We start from the raw sequence: 21287 nt of genomic DNA, 5'->3' as shown, positions 1-21287 counted from the left end.
TCCACCTGCCTTTTGTCTGCAGAAAAACTTTAGTCAAAGAAAAAATTTAATCAGAGAAGTGAGAAAATGCAGAAAGAAAAACAGTCAAGCAAGACAAAATAATAATGCTTTAGTCATTATTATGCAATAATGCATAATAATGCAAAGTCAAGGACCTTTAGTTCTTCCTCAAGGACTGTAGATAATATTCTGAGCCACGTCCTTTGAGCTGTTTTGCAGACGCTGAAAATCCCGTCAGGTGGAAGAAGTTAACTGTACGCTGCCCATAAACACATAGACCCTAGACCGGTTGGAACCAGAAGGTTGATGATGTTGACTCCCAATTACCTCACCACCAACCAATCAGAAGAATGTCCACGAGCTGACCACGCCCTGTTCCTTGAACACTATAAGACTCCTCACTACCCGCTCCAGGACGGGACACACAGTCCTGAGGGCATGAGCCCGCTGTGGCCCCCTTTGCCTGGTAAAGCAACAAAGCTATTTCTTTCTACTTCACCCAAAACTCTGTCTACGAGATTTAATCCGGCACCAGTGTACAGAGGCCAAATTTCGGCAACAGTATATCATCGCGGATTTCTCTAAACCCATCTAAGGCTGAAAATAACAGAAAAATGAGTAAAGTTGCTTTGAGTGTCTCCAGTTCTGAGATGAAGAGGGTGGGCAATCTCATTTCCATCATCCTATTAAAGCATAAACCATCTTCTGGGTATGAAGAAAATAGCACTTTGGTATAATTTATTAATTCATCTCATTTATTAATGTGTGTGGATGAACATATTGATTGCCATTATGCAATTATACAGATACATTTCCCCCAAATCCACAAGATGCTTGGATTTGGTTACATCACTCTTAACTTCCAGTCTTTGTTCTGGCTTTCCTTTTCTTCCTTTGAGATACCTTCAAGTTACTTGTCCTTCTAGGCAGGCAAACAGATCAATAAAGAAAAGTGTTACCTGCGAATTTTGCAATGACATTCTGAAAATGTGGGTTAATGATAGAGGACTCTGGAGCTGACTGTATGATGGAGGAGAGAGGGACCTGCTCTGCCCACTGGTTTCTCTGACAGAGCCCCTCTCCTCCCAGTTATAGATGCTTGATGTCTACCCAAAGGATTCACCCCTTTCCCCGATCTGGGAGCCAGCCTGGCTCTGAGGTGTCATTGGGAGGCCAGGACATAGGGTGATGATACGGAATAACACTCAGGGACTCTGCGCATCTGGTGGGCCACGCTGCCCATTCAGATCCCCAGGTCAAATTCTCTCCTTGCCCCCTGGTTCTCTCTCTGATCCCTGCCTGGTAGCCATTAGCTCAGGTGTCCTTCTTTTTCTTGGTCCGTCTTCTCTCCCAGGGAAGTAGTCAGACCCCTGATCCCCTAACCTTTGGCCAGGAATCTAAGACCTGATGACAGACCCATATGGTATGGATCAGATCCTTGCATATTTCGTGCCCCAAAGTGATCTGGGACTCAGTTACCTGTTACTGGACCTATCATGGTTTGTTGGGTGCCACGTTTCATCAGCCTGCCCGGACTTCCTCCATCACCTGCTATTGGTTCTGCCCACTCCCTCAATGCCTGCTGCCACTCCCCTCTTGCCTCCCCCAAAACCCTGTGCACAGCATCCCGTGAATGACACCCAGCCCCACCTCCACCACGAAGGCTGCCCTTAGTCTTTCTCGTCCCCCTGGAGTTGGGTCCCCTGTGTATAGTAAAGATGAAAAAGAGTCATTTGCGAGGCTTTCTTCAGCTTGTTCAGGGCCGTGTTTGCTAAAGTGTGATGCCCGTACCCCTAACGGAATCTGAGAAAAATAAGGTGGTCTGTGGGTGGGCCATATTTTGTAAAAAAGTTAATCACTTAATGTGCATTTTGAGCAAATATAGTTTTCAAAACAAACCCATGAGAAAAGGCAGCAGCCTATAATGTTTCAGAGCATGAAGTCTAAGGTTAAACTACCTGGTTCAAATCCTGGCTCTTCCACGTACGAGCCGAGGGACCTTGGTAGTTACTAAATGTCTCTGTGACTCAGTGTCCACATGTGTTAAATAGGCACGATAATAATAGTATCTATGTTATAGGGCTCTTATGAGGATTAAAATGAGTTAATGCATGTAAAACATTAACTAAGTTAAAACATGTATATTAAAAGCGTGACATGACACATTGTAATCACTTAATAAAATTTGCTTTTTTATTTTGTGGCCATTATTGCCTAAAATGTAGCTAACTGAAAAGAGAAGTGAGTTTGTTTAGTTAAAAAATGATGTACATAATAATACCGTTGGTACATAAACATTAAAAGATTGGTAAATATATCCATCAGGGATGGCTAAGTGGTTGCAATGAACAGAGCCCCAAAATTCAGTGGCTTAAAGTACAAGAAGTTTATTATTTTCTTCACAATACAGGATGGGTGTTTCTGGTTAGCAGGTGGATTTGCTCCATGTAGTGTTTTGGGGCCCCAGGGTCCTTTAATCTTGAGGCTCTTCCTACCACTTTGGGTCTCATCATCACCTGCTTGATCGAGGTTGCATTGCCATCTTCAGGTTCTTCAGAATGTCTTAAAGTTCCTGGCCCAGAAGTGGCAACACTACTCCAGCTCATATTCCGTTGGCTAAAACTTACTCACATGTTCATACCTAACTGCCAGGGGAGACCAGGAAGAGGAGTACAGCTGTGTCCCACGTTTCGGTGGAGACCTAGCTGACTCTGAGTGTCAGTGACTAAAGTTTGGGAAATGATGCTCTTGGGGTGGGTGGTGGGATTCTTCTCAAGACCAGGCCCAAGGAGCAAGGTGGTAGTTAAGGGATTCCCTGTGACAGAGAAGTGCCAAAGAGTTTTAGGCCCACAGATAGTTAATACTGAGTTTTACTTTTCTCCGTTCTCTGTTGTAATTCCCATGATACACTCTGCTCGTACAGAAAATCTCTTACATACATGCTTTGAGTTGGAGGTGCCTGGGGCATGAGGGAGGGGACTGTGACGGGGGAGAATAATGCTTCCCGCCACCCCACAAAGATGTCAGCACCCTAATCCCCAGAATTCATGAATGTATTAGTTTACCTGGCAAAGAGACTTTGCAGGTACAATTAAGATAGAGACCTTGAGATGGGAGGGTGTCCTTGATTTTCCAGGTGGGGCCAGTCAAATCATCTGAGTCCTCGTAAACAGAAAATCTTTTCTGTCTGTGGTCAGAGAACCAGAGAGATGGCAGTGTAAGAGCTCAGCCTGATATTCTTGGCTTTGAAGATGGAGGAAGGGGCCATGAACCAAGGAACGCAGGCAGCCTCTGGAAGCCAGAAAAAGCAAAGAAATGGATTCTGAACTAGAGCCTCCAGGGAAGAAGACAGCCCTGTCAATACCTTGACCTTCGTGCAGTGAGGCCCATGTTGGGCCTCTGACCTACAGAGCTGTAGGATACATTTGTGCTGTTTTAAACCTCTTTGTTTACGGTCATTTTTCACAGTGGCAATAGAAAACTAATACAGGGACCTACTCCCTTGGTTGAGAAAAAATGGCAACATGGCAACATGGAGCATGGAAAAATATTGACTGGGGAACAAAGGGTTATGAGCACGAGATTACAAGGCTGGCCACATGAAATGAGCAAACCCAGGGAATCTTACCCTTAGAAGGAGTGGGGGAGGGCGTTGGACTTCCTACAGCAACTGAAATGGAGGATGTTAAAGGAGAGGGTAACCCAGGAGCCTGGAGAACTGGGGGACAATTAGTTTTCACGTCCTTGGCCATGGAGTTAAGGACTGCCAAGACAAAAATCCCATAAACTTCTATTTATTCCAGAAACTCCACCTGCATGAGAACTCTAGCAACCTCGTTCTTTTCCGAAGTACTTGCAGAATGTTTTGGGCTGTTCCACATGAACTATTAAAAATTATGCCTCCCTGGGTATTTCCTCCAAACAAGTCGTTGCATTCAGCAAAATAACCCAGGAAGCTGTAGTTTCCAGGGTTACCTCTGGAAGCTTCATGAAAGCACCCAGCGGAGCTAGTCTTCAGGTCAAGCCACCACCCATTGGAGAGAGGTTCTTGTACCTTATCGACCAGCAGATACATGTCGACTGAAAAAAAATGCACAACGTGAGAGTTGTAAGTTAAGTTTTATTTGGGGCAAAATGAGGACTATAGTCCAGGAGACGGCATTTCAGATAGCTCTGAGAAACCGCTCCAAAGAGGTGGGGGGAATTTCAGTATATATGTGATTTTGGTGAAGGGGGAGTACATGAAATCAAGCTCCTATCTTTTTTGCAGAATGTTTCTGCTAGTCTTGTGAAGGTTACTGCTAGTCATGAGGAGGCTGTCACCATGAAGAATTTTAGTGCTTTACTAGATACGAGGAGAATTGCAAGAATTGGGCTCATAAAACCTTCTCCTGAAAATATCTATCTGAAGACCTGTTCTGCCAGTTTTTCCCAGAGCACAGAGTGCCTCATTTCTGATCTCCACCTTGAACTCCTTTCAGGGGGCGTTGAAGGTCAGCAGCTACGGCAGCTCAGAATGTAATCCTTGCAGAGTTAGATGGCAAGTGTCATTCTGCAGTTGGCATATGTAACAAGAAAGGCATCGCGGAGTGTGTGAATACGCATTTAATACGGCTCTGGTGTGGAGGTCACTTTGTGGACGGAGAAAGCAGAGTTCTAGTCCTTGAAAAAGAGGCTGGGGTTCCATGGTTGAACAAATGCCTCCAGTTTGCCCTCCTCTGACCCCGAGCACCTACATCTGCCTTCTTAACTGGAACAGGACTTGCCAGGTAGGACTAGAGCTGGCGTGGAGGCTGAGGGGAGGTCAGGGGGTGAGGGCTTCGTTGCCGCCCCTCTTGTGGATGATTCCAGCCCCTGGTCATCCCCTTTCTTTCTGAGCTGCCTAGTCCACTCAGGCCGCGGTCCTGCTGACCAGCATCACACAGCATCTGCGTGGCCCACGACAGGGAGAATCCAGTCTCTTGGCCTCTCTCCTCTACACCCTCTCTCCAAAGCCAAAGCAAGCACTGGTCCTATGAGTTTACTCATAATAATAACGAGCCATGAACAGACAGTGAAAAGTCACCCTCCTTGCTCCTTCCCTGTGTGTCTGTCTTTTTTCCACTTAGAAAAATGACAGCTCTTTTGGCTGCTATAAATGTTAATTAAGTTAAGAAAAGTTGCATACTTAAATACAATAGGAGCTGCTGCATGTGAAGGACTAGGGTAAGGTTCATCTATCCTTGAGAAGAATGTCAGGGCCCAGGCATTCCCCAGCAAGGGAGTTGTCCTTGGGAGGAGTGTGGGAGTCCCTGGGTGAGAATGAGAAGGGGTCCAGCAGCAGGGCGGAGGGAAGGGTATTCCCCCTGCAGCTCCTTGGACTTGGCCCCCTGAAGCCCTATGACTCTATGAACAAACAGCAACCACCTGCCCCTGCCCGCCCCCCAGCGTTAGGCCCTGCTGTTTCTCCTAAGTGCAATTTAATAATTTTGGTGTTACGATTTGTTTACTGTTTGCCTCTTCTGCTAGACGGTAAGCTCCGGAGGGTAGGGAACATGTATCTACCATACCCTGCACACAGTGGCGCACGGCAAGTGCTCAATAAATGTTCAATTAACGAATAAGTCAAGGACTCGATGCTTTGTAGATTTGTAGATAAATTTGTGGGTAATTTGTTGATAAAAAGCTGTGTATGTTTAGGCTCTCTGATAGGACTCCACAAAGGACTGGGTTGCTGAAATGGCCTTATAAGGGTCTTTGAGTTTTAGAAGGAATCCAACTTCTGGCAGAAAGGGAGCATTCTAGGGAAAAATACAGCCCCAGGGCTGCCATGCAACTCAGCCAGTAGGCAAGTATTTCTTCTTCATAGCAGATCCTACCAGGAAAAGATACGAAAGGTACATGCCCATTAAATGTAGCATTATTTCTTTATTTTCAATTTTATTTATTTATTTATTTTGGCTGTGCTGCGTGGCTTGCAGGATCTCAGTTCCCCAACCAGGGATTGAACCCAGGCCAAGGCAGCGGGAGCCTGGAAACCTAACTCTTAGGCTGCCAGTGAACTCCCTACGTATCATCATTTAGAAATGATATACGTGCATCTCTGTCATCGTATATAGTAAACATCAATATACGCAGATTTCTTTCTCATTTTAGTTAACAGTACATAGGCATTCTAATATTTTATTTCTGTGCCCTAGTGGGTTGTCTTACGCACCCGCTTTGGAAGCCACTGCTGCTGTCTGATGAGGCTGTGGTCAGCGGAGTGGGCCCTGGCCTGGAGGGGGTGACCTAGGTCTCCTGGACAGGCGGACCTGCTTTGATGTATGTTTCTACCAACCAGTACTCTTTCTTAGTTCTCAACATTGTAATAACAGCAATAATAACCAATATTTATTGAGTGATGAGAGGCTGAAATACAAACAATGGCCAAACCATCTGTGACTGTACAACGCTGACCCACAACCTCTCCAGCAACCAGTCTGGGAAGCCCAACCATAGCCCTTGCTGCCGGTGACTCAGAATGGTCAGGATTTAGTCGGCAACTGCCAGCTTCTTTAGTTTCTGTCCCCGCTTAGGTCCGAACGTAGGACCAATCATAGGAAGCCAAATACGTTCCCTTAACCGCTCGACTGCTAGTTATTTTGTCTCTACTCTCCCCAGGCCAACGGCCTCCAATCAGGGCATATCTGAAGCCTTCCCTTTTTCCACTGTAAAGCTTTCCCTCTCCACTGCTTGCCTTTGAGTCTCTGCCAAACACAAGGAATGGTGGCTGACTCCTCTGAGTGAGAGAATGTTGCCTGCCTTCTCGGTAAACAAGGGATATTGCAGCCATCAAGCCATCACATTGCAGCTGCCCATAATGGTGAGCCCTGAGGGAACTCAGGGTGGAAACAGGATGCCCCCGCCCCCCAATCAAGCCATCAGCCCCTGCAGCTGCCCCCAGACAGTGCACCTCAGGAGACTCAGCGTGGGAAAACACAGGATACTGGCCCCATTTAGCTGAGGTACATATCAGAGGAGTGATTTCAATGAGCCCAGACGTTTGCATCTTCCCATATATAGAAAAGCACTAAATTCCTTAACTTGAGATGCCTGATTTTCTTTAATTAACAGTAATCTTTTGATGCTCTGGCCACCTGGTCTTTGTTGCAAAAACTCTTATATATCCTGGCTCCTCCCTGACCTCTTCTGAGCAATCTCTCAGAGCTGTCCGAGAGGCTGCATCCCAGGCTTAAGTCCTCAGTTTTGTCTGCCAAATAAAACATAATATTCAACTTTTAGGTGTGCTTTTTTTGTTTTGTTTTCAGCCAACACTTGCAATAGCAAACTGAATATACAACCTTTGCTTGTCCTCACTTGGATGATCTTTGTTTATTTCCACAGTGCTGACTATATGCCTAGCCCTGTGCTAAGTGATTCACATGCATTTATCTTTGCAACTTCATGAAGTAGTATTATGGATATCCTTCCTGTTTTACAGCTGGGGAAACAGATGAGACCCAGAGAAGTTAGGTAACTTGCTCAGAATCGCACAGCTAATAAGTGGTGAGTCTAGGCTGTTGTGTAGGCAGTGGCTGGCACAGAAGGCAGGCCTTCAGCACACGCAGCAGCTTGGTCTCTCCCCTTTCATTTATCCCCCCTTATCATAGTCTTTTCTCCCCTTATATTATGCATCCTTGAAGTGGAGGAAAGGATGGATTCTGTCTTTTTTTTTTTCCTTTAAAAAGAAACTCCGGTGGGATCCTTTCACAATGCATACATATATCAAATTATCACACTGTATACTTTAGATTCTCAAATTTTTTTGGTCATTAATATTGCCAATAAAGTTGGGAAAAAAGAATAAGCGAACAAACGAACAAACAAAACCTCCAGTGAAATAAGTCAAACAGAAAAAGACAAATACTATGCAACATCTTATATGTGGAATCTGAAAACAAAAACAAAAACCCAGAATCATAGGTACAGAGAACAGATTGGTGGTTGCCAGAGGTGAGCACTGGTGGGAGAAATGGGTGAAGGTGGTCAAAAGGTAGACACTTCCAGCTATAAAACAAATGTCATGGGAATGCAATGTGCAGCATGGTGACTATAGTTAATAAGACTATTTGTATGTTTGAAAGTTACTAAGAGAGCAGATCTTAAAGATTCTCATCACAAGAAAAATAATTTGTAACTCTGTATGGTGATGGATGTTAACTAGACTTCTGTGGTGAGTATTTCATAATATATACAAATATCGAATCATTATGTTGTACACCTGAAATTAACATAATGATGTATGCCAATTATATCTCAGTTAAAAAACCAAATGACAATTCCAGTATCTGCTGTAATGTTCAGGGTTTTATGAGAGTGAAGTCTCTACCTCTCTGTTTCTGGAAGATTAAGTAGATTGGCAAAGCCTCTGGAGAAAGATGAACCCCGGGTTTTCCTGGATGAACTTCCAAGTATTTTCTGTAATAATAAACTGGACTTTGTTAAAATTAAAAGCTTTTCTTCTGCATAAAACATTCTTAATAGAATTAAAATAATATTTGCAAACCATATTTCTTACAAAGGTCTTGTATTCAGAATACATAAAGAACTCTCAGGGGACTTCCCTGGTGGTGCAGTGGTTAAGAATCCATCTGCAATATAGGGGACACAGGTTCGAGCCCTGGTCTGGGAAGAACTAAGCCCGTGAGCCACAACTACTGAGCCCACATGCCACAACTACTGAAGCCCATGTGCCTAGAGCCCATGCTCTGCAGCAAGAGAAGCCACCACAATGAGAGGACTGCGCACCACAATGAAGAGTAGGCCCTGCTCGCCGCAACTAGAGAAAGCCTGCACAGCAACGAAAACCCAATGCAGCCAGAAATAAATAAATAAATTTATTAAAAAAAACAAAACCAAAAACCTCTCAAAACTCAACAATAAGAAACAATTTGATTTTTTTTAATGGTCCAAAGATTTGAACAGACATTTCACCAAAGAAGATATTTGGATGGCAAAGTATTTATTTTTTTTGGCTGCATGGCATGAGGGATATTAGTTCCCTGACCAGGGCCCATACCTGCACCCCCTGCATTGGAAGCACAGCGTCTTAAGCACTGGACCACCAGGGAAGTCCCAGGATGGCCAAGTATTTTTAACTTCGGTGATGGATTAGGCTGAGATGCGAGAGGTTTTTAACAGGAGCAAAGGTAACAGTCCAGTCAGAGCTCCATATCTTCTGGGCCATGGCTGATGAATGAAAAATGTATCTGGAATCAAAATCCTTGGTGACCTACGAACAGAAATACATCAATCTCCTTCCTTTGTTTGCTAAACAAACAAATACACCAATAAACCTCTTTTAAAAAATGTTGTTTGTAGTTTAACTGAATTTTATGCTTAGGGAAGATTTTTGGAGTCATCCAAGAGAAATTTCTTATTTTAAAGTCGAGAATTGATTTGCTTCTTGGTAACAGGGGTAATAAAACCCAGATCCCCTGGTGAACAGACCACACAGCCACTGAGGTATAATTTCCTTGGTTTTAGTAGCTGGATTGGGGGCAAATGGTATGTAGACAGATGGCAGTCATTGATTGAGGGAGGTCACTCATCCCTCTGGGAGCCTCTGGGCACATGGTAATTGATGACTGTCAATGGGTCCTTTAATCTCTGTATATGTAGTTCAAGTGGCTATGTGCTCTTTTTAGGCCTGAGAATTTACTCAGCGGGCAGACTCTATTTAGTTCCATCCCTTCACATCAGTTCAACCTTCATTCATACAAGCATGTTGGCTTTAGTCCAGAGTTTTCTTTCTTCCATCGAGATATGCAAGCAACCGGAGAGCTCTATCAACCTTGTGTGCCTTGGTACCACTGGTTTCATAAGCAGCTGGCCTGCAATAAATATTCAGCTGCTTATGTTTTTGCATATCTAACATATGCCAGGCAGGTTCTTAAAATTTGGGTGTCACTGACCACATTAAGAATCTGAAGGAAGTTATGGGTCTTTTCCCCCAGAAAAAATACCCAAATGATATACACACACAAATTTCTGTATCTGACTGAGGGGTGTTTGTGTACTTCTGGTCTACCTCGGACATCTCTGGGGCGAGGAGCTGATGAGAGACATGGAACAGTGTTTTTGAGTAGAATGAAGGATCCAGCTCACATTATACGCCACCAGTTGGTAATGTCCCCAAGCTTTGGGGTGATATGGTTTTCCCTAGGTGCCCTCTCTTGCCTGGGTGGGATTGATTCAGAGGTGGGGATTGCCAAACTGGGGGCACAGTGGGAGACCATGTCTATGAGTGTGTGTGAATCAGGGCCATTACTGGAAATGTGTTTGAAATAAATGAGTAACCAGGTCTCGAGTAACCAGGAAGGGTAGAGAAGTAACTCAAGAGGGCATGGAAGGGCTGAAATACTGGGGAGGGAGAGAGGGGTTGCCGGTGGCTGGAGAACCTGTTTGGTTGGAATTGAGAATAGGAAAGCAGTGGGCACAGGGTGGGATTTTAGTGCAGGATTGCATGAGTGCAGCACTTCTGTGTGATGACAGGCTTCAGGGTGTGACCATGACAGTGGGTCACTCATTGGGTCTAAAACTCTCTGGTTTTAGAGGGAGAAAAGAAACCTCACTGAAGTTGAATTTTGCCTGGAAACATCTCCATTACTCTGAGGCCATTTCCTCTAATTTGCTTCCCGTCTCCTAATCCCAAATATGCCTATGCCTGGGAGTCAGACCCACCACGGTTTAGAGCCATTTACTACTGGGACACCCTAGCCCAATGCCTCAACCTCTCCAGCTGCAGTCCTGTGGATGAACAAATGCCCCAAAATTATTTTTGCAGAAGCTTCCCTTGATTGTGCTAGCTTCCCTCCGAGCGTGGTTATAATAACACCTAACTCAGCTGGGTATTCAGTGAGATAACATGGAGAGGGTGCGTGGCCCAGTGCCTGCCTTATAAACTGCTCAATAACTCAGGTTTCTTCCTACTCAACCCCTTTCCTGCCCTACCCGTGGGGTTAAAAACTGTCCCTTGTGGCTTCTGATGTGCCTTTTTCATCTAACAGTTTTGTATTCACTTTCTTGTAGATTATACAAAGCAAAACCTATTGAACCGGGACACAGAGTTCCGAGGGAATTAAAAGATTGTTATATTTTTTCATTCACTTAGATTCTATGTTGAAAATCGACATCTCCAATAATAAATCAGCAACAAAACAAAACACAAAAACCCAACGGTAACAACAACAACAAAACGCTTCAATGAGATCGAAATGGTAAGGTGGAAACCACCAGATTTATTGGGCTTCGCTGCCCGATCTTTTTTAGTTGGCAGCCTTATTTCTTGCTTCAGGCCCAAGGAATTAAATGGATCAACGCGGGGTTTTGAATTCCAGCATTTGGAGCTCCTGGCTTTGGGAAGAGGAAGAGATTTCGGAAATCCAAGAGACAAAATATTGTTCTTACGATAAAATTCGCATAGAGGTGGGAGTGGACACAGAAACTGTAACCTGTACGATGAGAATTCTCACACGGAGGGAACCCACCCAGCCCACTAACGCTCGGCCTGGCTCCCAAAGTAACAGAATCCGAGTCTCCAGGCCAGATTTTCCCTCTAGCCATTCCTGGCCACGCAAAGCGGAGCTGCGAGCACACAGAAAGGGATGTCTTCATCGCCAACCAGGATGGAACAAACCCGCCCGCTCGGGGAGTGCTGAGAACCAAAGGGTCCCTCCAACGCGGCAGCCGTCAGCATGACTTGACTGCCCCCATCCCGCACGGTCTGCACTCTCCAGGCGCCCCCAGCCTTTCCGGGTGCGCGCGCAAGAGCCGGCGAGCCGGGGAGCTGTGCGTCCAGCAGCCTGCGGGCGGCGGTGGCCGACTGGCTGGCGGGGAGAGGGGTGGCCAGCAGCGGCGGAGGAGGAGCTGGCGCTGCAGCCGGTCCTCTCGGGCCGCGCCCCGCCCTCCGCCGCCACCTGCGCTTCCCCTCCGGGCTCTCGCGCCCCGGGGCAGTGTGGGCTCTCCTTGCCGCAGCGGCGGTATTACCGCGTCCGCCAATTAGAAGACTCGGCGTTTGGCTCCTTGGGGCGCGGGAAGAGCAGCGCCTCCTGTTCTGGCGAGTGGAGGGTGCGACGGCGCGCGTCCCTCCTCTCCGCGCTCCCCGCGACGTTCGTGGAGGGGGTTACAGAACTGCTGTGACTTTTGAGGTCCGACTACTCCTTCCGGCTAGCCTCCCAACGCGCCAGCTCGGAGAGAGGGCGGCGTGACCGGCAGGCCCAGAAGACTCGCTGCGTGGGCTCGGGACTTGGAACGTGTCCGGGAGCCCGCGGCGCTGTGCGCGCTGTTGAGTTTGGCGGCGGGGTGGGGTGTCCCCTGGCGCGAGGGGCGGAGAGGACGTTGCGCTCTGCCCCTTCGCCCGCCCCCTAGTGCTGCCCCCACTTTGAGAGTAATCGAGACTTGAGTGTGACTGCGGAGCCGCGAGGATGCGGGCCCTGGGCGCGGGTTTTTCCTCAGCTCGGCGCGATGGAGCGGGTCGGTGAGCGGAACAAAGGCGCCCGCCCCGGGGAGCCGGTCCTCGGCTGAAAACCGCGGGGCACGCGCCACGACGGCCGCCTGCGGACTAGGGTTGTGGCTGTGCGGCCCGAGGCGCGGCGCGCTCCTCCGCGGGCGGGCGGCGAACCCTGAGCCCGGCACCTGCGCGCCGCTCCTGCTGCGGCGCCGGGGCAGCCCCGCCTGCCGGCCCGCGGGCCCCGGGGGTCCGCTGCGCTGGCAGCCCCGCTCCCGGTGACCCAAGGTCCAGCGGCGAACCACTTGGTGGTGCAGAGGAGAGACCCCCGGCCCTTCGGCAAGAAGCCGAGGCGCCTGCTAGGGGCCGCGCGCTGTGGACCGAGCAGGCATCATCTCTGGGAGCACTTCTGCAGACCGAAGCCTTCGGTGTGAGCCAAGCTTCGGTGTGAGCTCTCCCCGCGACCGCCCGGACCTCCCAACCGTCTCCGCTGCCCTAGCCGCCGTGCCGTGGGGCCGGGAGCGGCTGGGATCCTCGCCAGACGTCCGGAGCGCGAGGCTCGCACGGCCCCCGGCTGCCCCGCGCCTCGCCGGAGCCCGAGGGGGCGCGGGTCCGGGGCGAGGGCCGACCGGGCGTGTTTGATGGCTTCACTGAGAAGAGTCAAAGTGCTGTTGGTGTTGAACTTGATCGCGGTGGCCGGCTTCGTGCTCTTCCTGGCCAAGTGTCGGCCCATCTCTGTGCGCAGCGGAGACGCCTTCCACGAGATTCGGCCGCGCGCCGAGGCGGCCAACCTCAGCGCGCAGAGCGCCAGCCCCATACAGGATGCGGTCCTGAAGCGCCTCTCGCTGCTCGAGGACATTGTTTACCGGCAACTGAATGGTAAGGACGCGCGCGGTTGCCCGCGGGGCTCGGCGCGGGCGGGCCGGGCACCGGGTTTCCCCCAGCGGCCCTGCGCGCGGTGCGGGAGGCAAGCACCTCCTGGCTCCCCCGCGCCCTTTTACTCTTCCTGCCCAGTCTCGGCCAGGAGGCCAGGGCTCCTGGAAAGAATTACCCGTTTCTTTTCTGTTCTCCAGCTGTAAGTTTTCTTTTGTCGTGGAAACACGTCAGCACAGCTGGCTCCCGGTCTCCGCGTGCAGGAATGATTACCTGGCCGCTCCGGCCCAAGTGCGGAAAGTAGACGTGCGGCCAAATGGGACTGGAGGCGCAGGCGACTTAAGGGAGGAAAGAGCTCTTACAGCTTAGCGTTTGGTGGGGTCGGACAGGGGAGGGACATTGGCCTGCTTAAATGTCTGCAACAGTCAAGGCCTCAGGTCTGGCGCTAACGCGCTTCGGTAGTAGGTTGGAGGAATGTTATCTGTCTAGGAGGCGGGCTGCAGGCTAGCAGTGAGGACTCCTCCCTTCCCGCAGCTGCCTTGGTGAGCCTGCTATTAAGGACACGCTCGGATTCTCCCGAGAGAGCTGCCCGAGGGCAATTGTTAAAGTTTGAGGTGGGTTGGGGAAGCAGGTTTTTAGAGTGTAGCAAAGAGAGGTGTACCATCCAATCAGTGATAGTTGTCAGAGTCTGTCCCATATAAAATGTTCTCAGCGCTTCGGGAGAAGAGGGAGACTTTTAATATACCCTGGTCACATCTGGTCCAGGAACTGATGGCTCATTGGACATTTGCTGCCCCCAAGGTCAGAGTATTACCCACTTGAGTATGGACAGCTCTCCAGGGTCCATGTGACTGGTATCCAAGTCAGAGTCAAGGCTGCCACCTCCCTTCCTGAGCTTCTAACTCATGTCCTCATGGTAATTCCGGAGCTACTGATAGTCATAAAGATAATGATAATAATTAGTGGTGGAATTGTGATTGTGTCAGACACAGTGCCAAGACTGTTCCAAGTGCGTTATCTCGCTGAGTGGTCACATCAGTCCAGGGTGGTTCTTTCCTTTCCCCATAACAGAAATAAGAAAAGGAGGCTTGGAGGGGTTACCTAAGTTGCCTGATGTCCTGCTGCTAGTAAGTGGTAGACTCCGGAGTCAGAACCCCATGTCTGGTTGACCAAAGAGCCTGTGTTCCTGACAATTTCTATCTACTGTCTCCTCCTAGTTATAAGGAGTATTCATTTTGATCACAAAAAGGTTCTGCATTAGTAAGACCTGACTCATCTACTGTCCTACCTGCATTTAGAGCAAGAGACCAGTCCAGTGGCAGGCAGGGAGGAGGGTGTCACCATATTGTCTTCTTTCTGCTTTCCAGCGCTCCCTTCTGGGTCCTTCCTGGTGGGAGGGGGTCAGATTTCCAAGCACCCTCTGAAAGGACCCCTTGGTTTTCTTGATATCATTCAGCAAGTATCCGGGGGATACCTTGAACTTGTATCTGCAGTGGGACGCTGCAATCCCACTGACCCCTTGTAGATAGCGGGGCCCAGCTGTAGGTGTGGCCTGGCTGTAGGTGTCCCCTGTGGGGTTCTTGTGGGAGCTCTTCTCCTGAGTGTTGGAGAACCAAGGCACAGAATGAAACAAAAGCCCACAGTTCATCTCTGGAGGAATTAGATGCTTATGGGATGGGCCTTATTATTTTACACAGATCTGTGCCGTAGACCAATCCATAAGACCCAAAAGAGAGAGTGCAAGATAGCTGGTTCCCTCAAGTGTCAGGCTGTACCCAGGGACACAAGTCGTTTCAATTAGGAAATGAAATATGATATACCCCCACCCACCCAGTGCCCCAAATAAGAATGATAAAATTCCAAAGGGTATTTACTAAGTGCCACTAAGACGCAGGGACTCGTTAAGTCTTTCCAGCAACCCTAGGAGATGGGTGCTGATACTTCCCCCTAAGTAGCTTGCTCACAGCCACCCAGCTAGGGGATGACAGAGCTGGGAATTGAACTTGGACAGTCTGGTGCCAGGATTGAGGTTCTCAGCTGCTGCACTGGCGTGTCTCAACCTTTGGCGTGTGTCAGAGTCACGTGGAGGGCCTGTTAAGATGCAGATTTCTAGGCCCAACCGAAGAATCTCAGATTAAGTAGATCTGGGTGGGGACCCGAGACTTTGCATCTCCGACAAGCTTGTGGCCTGGACCATGGCCCAGTGCCCTCTACTGCCTATGCCAGGCGGAGTAAAGAGGAAAATCCATTTGCCTGTTGGTTGGAGTGGGGGTGGGGACTTCTGGGAAGCTGTGAGTTTGCTTCAGATGGGCTGGGGTTCGGCTTCTTTCCTTGTATACTCCCCTGCCTGGTAAGCGATTCCCTGGGGGTTTGGGGATGTCCTCCACTTGGGACTGCTTGGGTTGGGTTGGGTTGGGTTGGGTGTGGTGGGGTGGGAAGATGAGTTTTCTTTACCTGCAGTCTCTGAGGAAGGCTGGGTTGAGAACTTTTCCTGGGCAAGCTGGGAATTCAGGCTGTAACTAAGGTAGCTGTTCTCTTCCTGGCTGACCAGTGTCATTTGTAACGACCCTCCTGATCTCCACCCCACCCCCCAGCGCTCCATCCTCTGCCTGTGCTAGTTTTGGGTAAAGCGTGCCCCACCTGTTGATACTGTAGGCCTGCCGGGGTCTCCTGCTGTGGCGGGAGAGTGCCAGGGGAGGAGAGTGCCTGGGAGATGGGACCTGGATTCCCGTGTCCACTGGCTCTGCAGCCTGTCTCCACCTCTTGCTACTGAAGGAGGAGAAGGTAACCTTGACCTTGGTGCTCTTTATTCCTCAGGAATTAATGGAGGGCTCGAGAGAGCCCGGCACTGGGCACATAGGAGGAACAGAGCCACTTGGGTCCAGCCCCTTGGGTACCAAGTGGGAGCTGGTATTTTAATGATGCCTCCGATTTCTCAGACCTTTCCAGTGGACCCTTATGAAATTCAAGCAGGAGGGACACAGCACAGCCATCTCCAGTGTTCTCTCACTCCTGGGACGTTTCCTTGGGTGTCCTGAGAGGGGCCCCTGGGCTGGGGGGGGCCAGGGATGACCCAGACTTCCTCAGAACTGGCCTCTCCGCTAAGACTCTTGGTGCCTGCCTTTTGAAAATCAGTTACACGTTTTTATGGTTTTGTTTTTCTTAATATAGGCTGAAAAGGACACTTGAAAGGGAAAGTGGAAAAGCTGGTATGGAGGGGAAAGTACACAGAGATGAGTTCATTTTTGTCCCTCCAGACTCTCTTGCACCTGCTCCTCAATTGTTTCCGTGAGGCCGCGTCTGCTGCCCCCTCACTGTTGCTGCAGGACCCTTTAACCCAGGGCCCTGCCGCCCCTCCTTTCTGTGTTTCCAGCTGTCTGCGTGGAAAGCACCGCTTCCAAAGGGCCCAAGACCTTCCGGTGGTTTTGTGTTTCCTAAGGAACCGTGGTCAAGCCTGGAGGCTGACAGTCAGGCCCGCCGCCCGCCCCCCCACCCCCCCATGTTCCTGCCCTGGCCCAGTGCCTCGGCCTCTTCGAGCAAGACTGATCTACTTGCTGAAATAACCCTGCATTTGTCTTACGATGTAGCCTCCACGCTTCAGCCCCCGTCTTTGAGAAGTGCTAGCTGTCCTGGTTTGCTCTCCCCGCCTCCTTTCTGCATCCATCCATCCTTTAAAGCTTGGCTCAAGGTCACCACCTGGGGGTGGGCAGTGGTGCGAAGCCACACGGTCTGAGCTGTCCCTGCTCCAGGGTGCTTGAAGCTTTCTTGTCTGTGTCCATTTGCACCCATGGCTTTGACTTTTGTGCCTCGATGGCTTTATCTTTTGAGTGCAGAACTGGACTGCAGGCTTTTTAAGGTCTCGAACCATTATTCGGTTATTTAATACCACCTCCATCCTTCAGCATGTGTCACAGCACCTTGTACATAATGTGGGCACCAAAGGTGTATTGGTTGATTAATCGGATGGGAGCTAGTTTTAGGAGGTAAATGATAACCACAGAGGAAATAACCTTGACATTGTAAAGGCTGGATTGGGTTGGGTGGATGTGGTGAGGGGAATGAGTTGGGAAGACTTAGCTGGGGGGACTGAGTGTGAGGTAGCCATCTTGCCTGTACCATCCTGTCTCCGCCATCTTGCCTGTACCATCCTGTCCCCGCCATCTTGCCTGTGCCATCCTGTCCCCGCCATCTTGCCTGTGCCATCCTGTCTCCGCCATCTTGCCTGTGCCATCCTGTCCCCGCCATCTTGCCTGTGCCATCCTGTCCCCGCCATCTTGCCTGTACCATCCTGTCCCCGCCATCTTGCCTGTGCCATCTTGAGGCTGCTCTGGTCCTTCACCAGATCCTGACTAAAGAGCATCAGATCCTTGGGAGGACCCTGGAAGTGAAGCAGTTCCCAGGTTAGGGACCAGCACATCTCAGTATGTTTCCTTTGAATGTGTGATTTTATCACATGATGGTTTTATGTTCCTTTCTCTCTCTAGAATGAAATTAATTCATGTTTTATTGTGGAAATTTTGGAAAATCCAAAACGATTATACAGAAGAAAATAATACCATGTTAAATTTTTTTTTTTTAAATGGTGGTTTTGTACTGGCATAAGGAAAATGGACACAGGGATAGATTTCTTGTTAGAATTCCCGTGTAACTCTGTACAGGGCTTTTGGCTGTCTGTCACGTTCTGAGGAAGTTACTGGTTTCTCTCATTTTAGAGCTGAGAAAAGTGAGACACAGAGATACTGTGTCACTTAGCCAGGATGACACAGCCAGCGAGGGGCAGAGTCAAGATTCCTGAATATCCCGGTACCTTTCCCAGGTCCAGCATCCCCTTGATAGGGCAGGCAGGGTGGAGGTCCTGTGCCCCATGCAAGCCCCAAGCTCTGGCTGGTGACCCCGTCCCTCATCTGCACCCCCGTGCGGTGAAACACAGGGGCACGTGTGGCTGCTTCGTCCAGTAAACCCCGGGCCCCGCTGTCATAAGAGGAAATGCAGTCGATTGAGGTTAGGTTCCAAATTTAGTTTTCAGAAGGATATTGAATAGAAGTAGGGTTGCTCGAAGAAATTGAATATCTTTGCGGGCATGGAGAGAAGTCAAAACTACCCAGCCCAGTCCTGCCTCCAAGCCACACAGGCAGATGAAGCTGGAGTCGGAGTTGCAGAAAACCAGCACGTTCCCAAACAACCCACGTGCAGCCCACCCAGCCTGCCTCATCAGCCACGCCCACCAGGCAGGGAGAGTGAGTTGGTGCAGAGGGACAGAGGCAGAGATGTGCTCTGTGGGCCTCCCAGTTGGCGCCAGAAGGAGAGGGATCGTGTGTTGAAAGCATCTCTTCCTGGATGCCAGAGCTGGCCCTGAGCTGTTTCCTCTTCCCTGGAATATACATATGCTTATATAGACTATTGAGCCGGAATGTACCAGCGTTTCCAATGGGAAGGAGGTAAAGGGGAAGAGAGCAGAGGGTGTATGTTTGTATTAAAATCCCTCCTTGGAGTGAGCATCAGAAGGAAACCAGGGCAGTGCGAGCCTTAGGTGTTGCGTGCAGACCTTCCTCAGGGCCTGGTGACCGGCAGGGGCTCAGGTGTGTGGAAGCCTGGTCAGCAGAGCCAGAGCCTGGGCGCCAGAGGGACGCTCACTTCTTTTACCTCCGATGGACTGATCACATCTGGTGGATCCTGGAGAGATGGGGAGCCCAGTTCTTGGAAAACCCTCAGATACAGGCGCATCTGTGTTGGCCAGTGTGTGTGACAGGCACCCTGCCAGCGGGGGCACCTGCCGCCTGCCCGGCCCAGAGGTAGTGGGGAGAGGCCACCAATGTCATTCTCGAGGAAGAACTCCAACACCCTGACCTTGGCTGTTGCCAAATCGGGAGTGTCCTTTGTGGACGGGAAGAAGGCTCTGTAATTAGAGCTAAGAGTGACAACAGGGAGGTGGAATGTGGGTGCAGTGAAGCCCAAGTTGAGTGAAGAAACACCTAAGATCAGAAACCTCTGAGCCTTTAAGAATAGAATATTGGGACTTCCCTGGTGGCACAGTGGTTAAGAATCCGCCTGCCAATGCAGGGGACACGGGTTCGAGCCCTGGTCCAGGAAGATCCCACATGCCGTGGAGCAACTAAGCCCGTGCGCCACAACTACTGAACCTGTACTCTAGAGCCCATGTACCACAACTACTGAGCCCACGTGCCACAACTACTGAAGCCTGTGCGCCTAGAGCCTGTGCTCCGCAACAAGAGAAGCCACCGCAATGAGAAGCCTGTGCACCGCAATGAAGAGTAGCCCGTGCTCATCACAACTAGAGAAATCCCGGTGCAGCAATGAAGACCCAATGCAGACAAAAAAAAAAAAAAAAGAATAGAATATTGGAAGAAAGGGTGTCCTCTTGGGTGGCAGGCAGACTAGGTTTGATTTCTGGTTCTGTCACTTATTAGCTGTGTGACCTTGGGCCAGCCTCCCCACCTCTCAGCTGTGAAATGGGGTCGCTGTGAGTCAGGATGAATTGGGATTCAAGATGTACCGCGTGAGCCACGGGGCCTGATGCGTGGCGGCTGGGAGAATGCTCACTCTTTGAAGGAAGGGATCTTGCTTGCTCGCCCCACGTCGTCTCTCTGATGCTGAGAACTGCCCTGGCCCAGAGTAGGTGCTCAGCAGACATTTCGGGAATGAATGCATGAACAGTTGTGCTACATCGAGGCAGTGTGTGGTCGTTGTTACCTGAGATGTAAATCTCAAGACGGGGCGGGGGGCGTCCTTTTCCCTCAAAGTTGCTTAGACTCTGAATTAACGTGGGATCCTTCTCTCTTCCGTGCGTTTGTCTGAGGCTGAATTCTGTTGCCTTCCTCCTTCTCCTTTCTTCCTCTCCGTCTTCTGCTTGTAATGATGGTCTCTTTGGCTGATCACTCCTGAGGCTGGGGAGAAGAAATGGTAGCCTCCGCATGTCAAATCCCATCACAGAAACGTTGGTCATTTCCATGTGTTTGTGAGCACTTCCTCACTGCTGGGTGTAGGCTAGATGCCAGGATACAGAGAGATGCAGATGCCACACGTACTTAGACATCTGTGGTCCAGTTGGAAGGATGCGTTTGTAGTTTTACCAGGTATATGTTAGATCTCAGAGGAATATTAAATGAGTATGGGGGTGCTGAGACTTGACCTGGCAAACAGGAGGTTCTTGACCAACGTCTGTTGAACAAGAACGACGGAACTCAGAAGTTTTAACACCTGGAACAGAGGACCCAGGCAGTGATACCACCTGGGGACCTGATGTGGAAGCAAATCATAGAAGATGGTCAGGGCCCAGGACTGGGAATCTGCAGGGCAACTGGCAAGGGGGATGGGTAGAGGCAGAGATGTGTGTGAGGACACAGGAACAAGTGGAACTTGTTGAGAGGACTAAGTGAAGGCTGGACCCAGCCAGGCTTCAGTCTCAGGCTGGTTTGGATGTAGTTCTGTAGACGTGGGGAGCCGTTGGGTGACAGGTCACTGCACTGATGTAAGGGGACTGACGCTGCGTTGGGGTTTAGTGTGTGCGCGAATAGGCGGGAAAGTGGGTTAGAATCCAGTAGTGGGTGGAAGATGCTGGCGTTGCTGAGCCAGCCATGCCTCTGGTTCAGGGCTCAACCAGCCCTCCAATCCTCAGTGATGCCAGGTGCCCCTCACCTCAGAACCCCTCCTTGGCCACATCCTCAGCTAAGAGTCAGCATCTGGAGTTGCTCCCTTTGGGAAATCTGAATCAGCCCTCAGCACTCTGACCTGGGTGCTCCCCACCGGACCCCCAACTTCACTGAGGTGTACTCAGCCCCCAGCCATGCCCCTTTCTCTCCCTCCCTGTGGCTCCATCCTTCCACATCCAGCCTGGACAGCCCCTCCCATGGCGAGCCTGTCGGGAGTTCTTTTACCAGCTCCTCCAGGGTCCTCACCTCTGTCCACCCCTGTCCTCTCCTCTATC

The 21287-nt window shown here is 49.9% G+C and overlaps 1 protein-coding gene across 1 annotated transcript in view; it reads left to right on the top strand.

Annotated features, from left to right (window-relative positions):
- Window positions 1-13082: 13082 nt before the first annotated feature.
- GALNT17 (polypeptide N-acetylgalactosaminyltransferase 17) overlaps window positions 13083-21287 on the top strand; it is a 447370-nt gene continuing 439165 nt past the window's right edge. The window contains exon 1 of the mRNA XM_060122908.1: window positions 13083-13348. Coding sequence (XP_059978891.1) covers window positions 13111-13348 — 238 coding nt within the window. The 5' untranslated portion in view covers window positions 13083-13110. The remainder of the gene's footprint in view (window positions 13349-21287) is intronic.

Source organism: Lagenorhynchus albirostris, chromosome 15, assembly GCF_949774975.1.
Source record: "Lagenorhynchus albirostris chromosome 15, mLagAlb1.1, whole genome shotgun sequence".
In the NCBI taxonomy this organism is placed as follows: domain Eukaryota; kingdom Metazoa; phylum Chordata; class Mammalia; order Artiodactyla; family Delphinidae; genus Lagenorhynchus; species Lagenorhynchus albirostris.
Note: the sequence above shows the minus strand (reverse complement) of the source record. Positions and strands in the feature narration are given on the sequence as shown.